Source organism: Apodemus sylvaticus, chromosome 14, assembly GCF_947179515.1.
Source record: "Apodemus sylvaticus chromosome 14, mApoSyl1.1, whole genome shotgun sequence".
NCBI classification, from domain to species: Eukaryota; Metazoa; Chordata; class Mammalia; order Rodentia; family Muridae; genus Apodemus; species Apodemus sylvaticus.
The window spans coordinates 58,747,535-58,757,850 of record NC_067485.1 but is presented as its reverse complement, the minus strand read 5'-3'; the positions used below and the strand labels follow the sequence as shown (position 1 = coordinate 58,757,850).

The 10,316-nt window shown below is 42.2% G+C and overlaps 1 protein-coding gene across 24 annotated transcripts in view; it reads right to left on the bottom strand.

Annotated features, from left to right (window-relative positions):
- Positions 1–1,908: 1,908 nt before the first annotated feature.
- Positions 1,909–10,316, bottom strand: part of Crem (cAMP responsive element modulator) — a 75,919-nt gene continuing 67,511 nt past the window's right edge. For 16 of the 24 annotated variants that reach the window (XM_052156546.1, XM_052156552.1, XM_052156553.1 and 13 more), the window contains 2 exons: positions 8,610–8,766; positions 2,855–3,167 (listed from right to left, as the gene is read on the bottom strand). In XM_052156546.1, the coding sequence (XP_052012506.1) occupies positions 3,023–3,167; positions 8,610–8,766 (302 nt within the window). In that variant the 3' untranslated portion in view covers positions 2,855–3,022. Of the gene's footprint in view, positions 2,766–2,854; positions 3,168–8,609; positions 8,767–10,316 lie in introns of those variants that run through there. The other 8 variants (XM_052156547.1, XM_052156554.1, XM_052156551.1 and 5 more) reach the window with 1 other exon arrangement.

Genomic DNA, 10,316 nt, shown 5'->3' with positions numbered 1-10,316 from the left:
ACAGAAAAAATAATTTAAGGTAAAGCCCAAACTGCTTTTTCTATTATGAGGGTTAGGATGTTTTAAAGATTCATTTATTTTTATTTTATGTATGAAATGTCTTGCCTGCATGCATGTATGTGCACCACATGTCTGCCAGGTGCCCATAGGGATCAGAAAACTGCATCAGGCCGGGCAGTGGTGGCGTACACCTATAATCCCAGCACTCTGGGAGGCAGAGGCAGGCGGATTTCTGAGTTCAAGGCCAGCCTGGTCTACAGAGTGAGTTCCGAGACAGCCAGGGCTACACAGAGAAACCCTGACTCTCTGGAGCTGGAGTGTGGGTGCTGGAAACCAAGCACAGGTCCCGGGAAAGCAACAAGTGCTTTTAACTGTTGAGCTATCTCTCTAGTCCCTATGCTGCTGAGTTTTAATTGTCAGCTTGGCACAGTCTGGTTTCACCTGTGGAGAGAGTCACAATGAAATACTGTCCAGATGCGGTTGGCTTATGGGCATGTCTGCGGAAGGCTACCTTGATTCTGTTAATAGACACACACCATTCACTGGGTTTGAGTCTTGGATTGTGTAAAAAAATGAGCAGAATACTGGTAACCAGGTATGCATTATTCTCTCTCTCTCTCTCTCTCTCTTTTTCTCTCTCTCTCTGTGTGTGTGTGTGTGTGTGTATGTGTATGTGACCAGCTACTTCAAATTCCTGTTGCCTTGACTTCTGTGCTTTGATGGATTAGCCAACCTGGAATTGTGAACTAAAGTAAGCTCTTTCTACCCAAAGTTGTTTCTGCCAGGGTATCTTATCCTGGCAACAGAAACAAAACCAGGACAACTGCATTTTGGACATTATAGATAAGGAAAAGACACACTGGAAATGGCAACTAGGTGCCAAACCACCTCCTACTCACTACCAGATCCACTATCAACCCTGTGATAGTTAAGGAAGGTGGGCAGATTCTTAACACATCAGAGGTCAGCCACAGGCAGCACAGCAACTCTAGCCCGCAGTCCAGTCAGTACCTGCTGGTGAGACAAAGGTGGCCGTGCACCACAGGGCCAGGGATTCAAGCTGAAACCTCGAGTCCTTCTTTATAAAGACAAACTAGGACTCCTGCTAGTAACAGAGCTGTCCCGATTGCAATGAATTTCATTTGAATGTTCTGGCATAAGGATATTTTATCGTGGCGCTGGCGAGATGGCTCACTTGTTTAGAACATGTGCTGCTCTTGCAGAATACCTGAGTTCAGTTCCCAGCACCCATGTTGGGAAACTCACAACTCTGTAACTCTAGCTCTAGGGGAACCAGATGCTTCTGGCCTCCTTGAGAACCCCCCATTCACATACACATAGACATACACACAGGCAAGTCAAAAGAAAGTAATATTTTATAAAAGAATTCTTGATCAAACTGGATATTCTGGCCCTCATCTGTAATCCAGGCACTCAGAAGGCTGAGGCAAGAGAACTGTGAGTTTAAGGCCAGCCTAAACCTACATGATAAATGCACATGGCTACATTCCAAAAAGCAAAACAAAATCGATCCAAGTTGTGAAATCAAAAATGACATCTTGGGTTGCGTTTTAAATGTTAATATTCCTGAGGTTGCAAGAATTCACAATGGAGGGTCATCAGCAGAAACTCTCCAGACCATCAGTAGGAAGCCTAGTATAGCACAATGGCTGACCTCTGACCCCTGTCCCCCACCCCATGTGCAGAGCTCTAGGTCTTCCCTTTCAAACACTGTCTGTCCCTCGGTTTTGTCACAGTTCTGTTGCCTGGGTAGTTTTGCCCATGCCGGGCAAGTGTGCCACTCTGAACTCTGCCCCCGAGCCCTACAGCTGTCCTCTGATGAAGCGGCCCCATGTTTGCAAGGCTGCTGACCCAGTGTAGCAATAAGGTCATACTTGTGGAACATGGTCCAGATAACAAAAATGTTGTCTCTTTCATTAGAAAACAGCAAAGTAGCACAAACTTCTGTAGGAATACACATACTACATACATAGTAGGAAGCTATAAATGTTCAGATACTTAAATAAACACCAAATCATACAAAGAGCAACCAACATGGTTCTATTGAAAACTGTCTTCAACTGTGGCACCCAAGGACAGCAATACAATATTTTCTTTACAAAGTGACAATTATAAAAATCTATAAATGCACAAATTCATTTGTAGGCTATTCTCACGTAGCCGTGTCATCAGGTTATACTTCCTTTCATTCTTTCCTGAGGTATCTCTGTGAGTTGATTTTATCGTACTACTGGACAGATACACTGCCTTTGATCATCCTTTCCTAAAATGATTCTTAAAACCTGCAAAATTTTTATTGCATAGGACACTATTCATGACAGAGAGACTGGGAACTGCAAATATGTTGCACTGGAACAAGTCTTTCAAATATTTCATTTTAAGAATTTGTTACATACATTTTTTACAGTTTGTCTCTTCTAAAAAATTGACCTTAGAGGTAAGAGCAAATTAAATACAACGAAGCATCTTAGGAATGTTAGTTTTAGAAAGTTAGTTGAATGATACAAAGGAAAAAGCCATAATTCTTGCCGGCTATATATTGTATTGCATTCAAAAGCAACTGTACATGCTGTAATCAGTTCATAGTTAAATATTTCTACTAATCTGTTTTGGGAGAGCAAATGTCTTTCAAAGTTTCAAGCTCCTCTATAAGCTTCTTGTTCTGAACTTCCAGCACTGCGACTCGACTCTCCAGACACTTCACATACTCTTTCTTTCGACGTCGACATTCTTTAGCAGCTTCCCTGAAAAAAGTAGAAGCAGAGGGCAAACAAAACGTATGTGGCATGCTATTGACAGTAGAGCAAGCTTGGTAACGTGAGGGGAGCGGCATTCCAACCCGTGGAACATATTCCCGGTTCACACCCTAGAGCAAGCAGACTGGATTCTTAAGCAATGGTTAGGTTAGAGACCCATCTACAAGTCCACATGGCCATATGAGGATGCTGCATCGCCTGCCCCGATTAGAGTTCACAGTCAACAAGGTCCAAGTCAAACACAGTTACTCTGCTTTATGGCAATAAAGGTCTTTGAGGGCCTTGAGTTCCTCAATGAGGGTCTTGTTTTGATTTTCAAGCACAGCCACACGATTTTCAAGACATTTGACATATTCTTTCTTCTTCCTGCGACACTCCCGGGCAGCTTCCCTGGAACCAACACAAGGCAAATGACAACAGGAACAACCTCTCAGCACAATCCAGAATGGCTCCGTGACATCTGCCCGCCCCCTTCTACCCAGTCAACAGCCAACCGTTTCCATCTGAGGAAAGGAACAAAGCTCACAACAAACAAAACAAAGCAGATGCCTTGTAGAGAACAACAGACCAAGCGAAGAGCACTGGAGCTTTTCCCAAACAGTGTTCTCTTGGGCCATCCATGCCACAACAAGAATAACCCTTTGTGTACAATAAACAACAACAAAAGGACAACATGCCCAGCAGAATCCCTACTAAGACATTCACAGATCCTTTCAGTCCTCTCAGTTAATTTTTGGTTGTCAAAAAATACACATGCTCATTACAACGAGAAAATGTCACTTGATGAAAATGAATATAAGAATCCTATAAAGTCTCAAATGCCAATATTGAACAGTTGTGTGCTTTGAGACTAAATCTCAACAAAACAATCATAGTTGTCAACCTGAATAGAAAACACAACATAGATAAATTATAACAATAAATAAAACACATGGATGTTTATGCACCAAGGGAAAATGGGCACTGCTTGTGAAAATTAAAGAATGGCATAACATGACACAAAACTTAACAATGCAGAGCTGGCAGGTGTTAGAATACCACAATTACAAATGTGAAAAAGGAAGCTGGCATGGTGGTACCAGCTGTAGCCCTGGCACTTGGGAGGTAGAGAGCGCAGACCCACAGGTACAAAACCAGGGGCTGGAGAGATCAGTGAGTACAAACACTGGGTGCTTTCGCAGAGGACCTGGAAGATTCAATCCCAAGCACCCACATGCTGGCTCACGACTATCTGTAACTCCAGTTCCAGGGTGGCCACCAGGCATACAAGTATTGCACAGACATACACTCAGGCCAAATACACATACACATATACAATTTTTAAAAAAGGTCAGGGCCAGCCTCTGTTACATTACAAGCACGAGGCTAGTCAGGGGTATACAGGAGCCTATCATAAACAGACAGACAGACACACAAATTTATGATAATGGCTGCTACTAGCTAACTGAGAAGATTATGCACTTCTCTAATCCCAGGCATTTAATTCACATTGAACACATTCCACAGCACTCTAAGCAACCCAGGGGAAAAGACAGACCAACAAGCACCCAAGTAATTGACACTAACAAAGAAAAGTTAGTCACTGTGTGCGTGATTACAGAAACAATAACTAATATTGTCCCCATTTTCTCTCTCCTTTTTTTCAGAGAGGGACAGGATGGAGGCTACTTCACTTAACTGCTCTAAGGAGAGGCCCTCTGATAAAGCTTTATTTGGGAATACTTAGTTCTCAGAAATTGCCAACTGAATTCACAAAGTTAATGAATGTTGCATGGGTAGACACCAGTCACTGGTGCAATGTCAGTCAGCAGTGCCTCCCCCAACTGTGACACATGCGACAGACATGGCCAACTGCTGTATTTTTAGAAGAATTGGCTCTCGTGGACTGAGGATCTCTCTTTCTTCAAGCAAAGCAAGTCAGCAGAAAACGAATGTTGAAATCGTAATGGGCTGCAGGAAAAGGAACAAGCCCTAGTTCCTAGCCAAGAGTGCTGCACTCACCCTGTGAACTCACCAAGGGCTGGACAACTGAGCAGTGAAAAACTAACACTTTTCAAAGTAAATGGAGTTTGGTCAAGGAGGGGTTACAGCAATCCAAATGGTGCACATGGGGGGAGTGTCGGCATATCTAAGCACACAGCTGCCAGTTGGGGAGTTGAAATGTATGTATAAGTATCTGTGTTTTTGTCATTATATATGTAAACTGTAAACATAAAAGGAAGGCAGTCTTTCCACACAAACTTTAAATGAAAGTTTAAATACGGTGTTGTGAGGTGGCCAGCTTTTAACCTCTTGCTTGCTGTAAATATTCACACTTTCTGTAAGTATCAGACATTGTGTGTGAGATGTGACTGGAGTTAAAATGTCCCAAGCACAAAGCTTTAATGATCACACAAGTGGCTGGTACATTCCTAAGTATTCTCAGCTGTGGGGAACACCTGTTTCTTCTATTAATAGGTAGCTCAGTTTGCAGGCTTGGGTTTGACCAAATCCATCCTCAGCACAGAGAGGAAACCACATGGCAAACTGCAGGAAAAGGGGGAAGAACCAGGTGTGCTGACACCTGCACCAGCAGCACTCGGGGTGAAGGCGGGCAAGAGAAGCACACGTTTGAGGCCAGCCTGGACCACACAGTCTCAAAGCCAATGTCAAGCTAAACAGGAAATCATGAGCTGGCTACAAAGGAATCAAGGCTACTGCTGAGCAGTGTGGTAGGGATATAATTAATTATCTGTTATCAATGTCCGCTGGCACCTGGCCTTGCTCTTCTAACTGTAAAACCTGCATCCTCTCCATGAAGTCCAGACTTTACATCGAGGTCCTTTTGAGGTGACCTTGCTATAAGGATAGAGGAAGGCTCTAAAGAAAGAGCTGCTAGGCAGCAGAGCCGACTTCTGGTCCCCTGGCTCTATGATCTTGGCCAACTTGCCACTTAACCATTCCAAGTCCTCCTGTTCCTCATCTCCAGAATGAGGCTAGAAGTACTCTGTGCTCAGATTTGGATGAGACTTAAGGAAACTGGAGGAACAAGTGCTTGAAATCTGCTAAGCTAATGCTGAGTCACACAGGAGTCAGTGTGGCTGCTTTTCTCTAGCTATCTCTAATCCGACACTGGCAAGCTAAGTAATGCTCCTCAGAGTTCCTTACAGGGGCGACCTATTTCTAGCCAATGAAATGTAGGTAAAAGCGGTCAGAAACATCTAGAAAAAAAATCTTTGGGAGAAACAGACTGAGTTAGCTACACTCTTTGACCACAGCCATCCTCCTCTCTTCCTGTCATCAGCAGCAGACATCCTGTGGTCACGACAACGAAATGTACATGCTGAAGATGTGGCAGGTCCCTGGAGATACCAGGAAGCTTTGTTCTGGCTGTACACACCTCTGTACCTGCCATAAAGATCAAAAACCCGACTACATGTTTAAGCATCTATTTCCCATATATGCCAATAATTATTAATTACATAATTTAAAAATAAGTCTGCCAATGCCAGTCTGACCTATATGCTGGGAACCAAACTTGGTTCTCTTGGAAGAGCAGCCACCTCTCCAGCCACTCCTTCTGGATCTTTAAAGGAACAACACTGCTGATGAAAAAATATGATCTGGGACAAAACACTGATAAATGTTTCTATTTTTATCATTCTACTTCTAGTGTATGTATACTACCATCTACTGATCTAGGCAAGCAATAAGTTTGGCAAATGTAGCCAACTTAAGGAGTTACACAGCATATGAAATTGAATCTTTTTTAAAAAAGATTTATTTTTGTTTCTTATAAAAGTTTGTATTGTCGTTGTTTGTTTGTTTTTATCACCCTGGGTAGCCTAGAACTCTATATGTAGACCAGGCTGGCCTCAAAGTCACTATATCCACCTGCCTCTTCTTCCCAAGAGCTGGAATAAAAGGTGTATATCTGCACACTCAGCCGTATTTTTATGTGTATAGGTGTTTTGCAAGAATTTATGTATGTACAACATGTGCATGCCTGGTGCCTATGGAGGCAAGAACAGGACACCAATCACCCAAGAAATGGAGTTACAGGAAGTTATGAACCACCATGTAGGAGCTGGGAATCAAACCCAGGTCTTCTGAAAGAACAGAAAGTGCTCTTAACTGCTAAGCCATCTGTCCAGTCCTTATTTTTATTTTTAATTTTTTAAGTGTGTGTGTGTGTGTGTGCGCGCGCGCGCGCGCACACGCAAACACATGTCTGTATAGGTGACTTTGAATGGTAGAAGAGGGAGCTTGGAGTTACAAGGTACCGTGAGCCGCCAGATATAGTTGCTGGGAACAGAGCTCAGGTCCTCTGCAGAACCTCAGATGCTCCTAACTGCTTGCTTCTCTCTCTTAGCTCCCAAACTGTCATTTAAAGAACTACAAATGCAGTGACACAAATGTAACCACCTAAGACAAGTCCCAGTTTCTAGGACAGTGATGATCCAGAGCTGAGTTTCAGGGATTCCACTGCCACAATCGTAGTTTAACTAGCTTGGAAACATCTAATAAGACTGTGTCAAAGACCACAGTCTGCTTCTGTTCTACAGACAAGCAAAGCAGCTGGCCCCACCTAATGTGCTTTGCTTTCTTGCAATTAGGATATAACTTAACACTAAAGAATAGGTGACAAAATATGCTGGGAAACAGTTAAGGCAACTCTGTTCATTCTGAAAATCAAACTGAGTTGTACCATTCTCTATAATAACTAAAGAAATAATATGCAAGTCATATAAAAAATGTTATCACTTAGTGTGTTTTTAACATGGCAGGCCGGTGCCTAAGCAGGGAGAGGAGTGGAGCGCTCAAGAGACGGACTCAGAACACAGGTGGGAGAAATGAGAGAGGACTGCAAGCGCTCCACTACAGCATGAGCCAGTGGCTAGACGGCAGGGTGTGAGTAGGCTTCGTTATTTGTTTAATTATACATAACTATAATGTCAAAAGAATATGTACTTCATTGTGCTGGAATAAAAACAATACAAAATAGCTAGAATGATAAAATACAAAACAATGCTTTAACACTTAAGCTTATTTTGCTAATAAAGAAGCTAAAAAATCGGGGTCAGAGATGGATCTCAATGTTTGCCTAGCGTGCCATAGGTCCTAAATTCTATCTATAATACCAATTTAAGGGGTAAAATGTACCAGAATATTTGGTATATTTGGTAAATATATAAAACAAACTTATCATCAAGAATATAATAAGTTGAAGCCGGGTGGTGGTGGCGCACACCTTTAATCCCAGCACTTGGGAGGCAGAGGCAGGCAAATTTCTGAGTTCGAGGCCAGCCTGGTCTACAGAGTGAGTTTCAGGACAGCCAGAGTTATACAGAGAAACCCTGTCTCAAAAAAAACATCCAAACAAACAAAAAGAATATAATAAGTTGAGAGAGATGGAGAGATGGCTCAGCTGTTAAGAGCACCAACTGCTCTTCCAGAGGTCCTGAGTTCAATTCCCCCCAACCACATGATGGCTCACAACCATCTGAAATGGGATCCGATGTCCTCTTCTGGTGTGTCTGAAGAGAGCAATGGTGTACTCATATACACAAAATAAATAAATCTTTAAAATAAAATCTTCATTAGTAAACTATTTTTTTAAAAAAGAAAATAATTATACTGTTTTTAAAAATTACATATCTCTTGATATTCCTCACCACATGAAGAAACATATCTGCTGCTTATGAAGCGTCAATGACCAGGAACTCACCAGAAGACAAACTATCATCAAGGGCAGAGCATAAGCACACACAGGAAGCCACAGGACTTACCATGGGAAAGAGCCCTGCAGCAGCAGTGCTTCCCACAGTGGCCCCAGGCTACCCAGTACTTTACCTGTTTTTCATCAGCCTCAGCTCCCGCTTGCGAGTTGCTTCTTCTGCTAGTTGCTGGGGACTGTGCAGACTTCCTGGTGAGGCAGCCATCACCACACCTTGTGGCAAAGCGGTAGTAGGAGCTCGGATCTGGTAAGTTGGCATGTCACCTGTGGCAGCTGCAAGGAAATAAGGTATTACAAGCTTATATCACCAATTCACTCACTAATATTTTACATAGAATTAACCTAGACATAGTATACTTTGTACATGTCAGTAGAGTTTGTTTTGTGAAGGTAAAAAGTATTGTTCGTGCTAGTATAGGGATCTTAAATAGGAAGAATTTTACTTGACAAATTAGAACAAAGCTACAAATATTCTAGACTGTTCCCCACATTTTAGAAAATGTCTTAGCTCATTTTATACCTCTTTTTATCACAGGCTAAAGCAATGGGTTTTAGACTACAGTACATTTAGCCTGTACAGCAGTGTGCTGGTAACTACAAGGAGCTGTTCTTTGGGCACAAGAGCAAGGATCCCTGCTCTGCAATCTGATGACTTCCACAGTGAAAACACTTGCACTGTAGCAAGTTCCACCAAGTTCAAATACATCAATATGACTTCAAGCTGAGAAGACACATGCTCACAAATGGAAACGACCTGAAGATTATTAGAAATTTTAAGTTTTTGAGGACTATTACTGCTTTCAATGGAATCTAGTTAAGTGTGTGAACATATACATACACTGATAATTGTTAATAACAGCTATTTTCACAACCATCTCACAAAAGTTCTGAAACTTAACAACTGGCTCTAGCAAGCCAGTAAAGGCAGCACGAATACTCTTAAGTAGGCATGGCCATCCTCTGGAAGCCTCAGCTGGGAGTTCCACTTGCCTACACCTAAAACAAATATAGAAAGCCCTCCAATGCTAAAGTAAGAGAAGAAAAGGGGAAATGCTAAGGCAAGGGAAGGAATCTAACTGGCAGTATATTCGTTAATGGTAACAGGAAGAAAGGGAAGAAAAACAGTAGAGTTCTTAAATCAACTTCTTGAGTAAAGTCCTCAACTTATTTTTGTGACAGTTGCAAACAATATACATAAGGACATCTCATTAGAAGTGCAAATTGTAAATATTTAAGGAGAAAACGACATATAGAAACTGACATGGTAGAATCTCCACATTCTGTTGGTCAGCCTGTAGTAAGAGAGGAGTGGGGACAGGGCTATGATCTTCCCACTTTTCTTTACCCACACCCAGGGAGGGCTGGAAGTCAACAATGCTGAAGCAATGTCCCCCTGGAGGCTGTCTAGACTTTCTAACGTCCACACATTAGCCAGTGACCAAGTTTGCACATCTCTGGCCTCAAATCTTCCTGGCAGCCTGCATACACACCTGCTTCCAACCCTTCTCTGAAACTGTTCACAAACATGTGTAAAAACAATACTAAAAATGTGTAGAGAGTGGGGGGGGTTCTTTTATTACTGCCATATCCTAAATATAGAAATTGCTTTTCTAAGAGGGAGAGGCAGGCAGGGAAGGGAGGAAGCAATGGTTTCACTGTTCTCACCCGTTGTACACATTCACTATTTTCTATAATATGAGTGAGAACAGAATGTTTGAAAGCTGGTTTCAGGGCATTCTTTTCAGTTTTTAAGGGAAGAGGAGAAGAGACACATCACAGATAAAATGCATACCAGAAACGGCATATTAAAAACAAAACAAAAC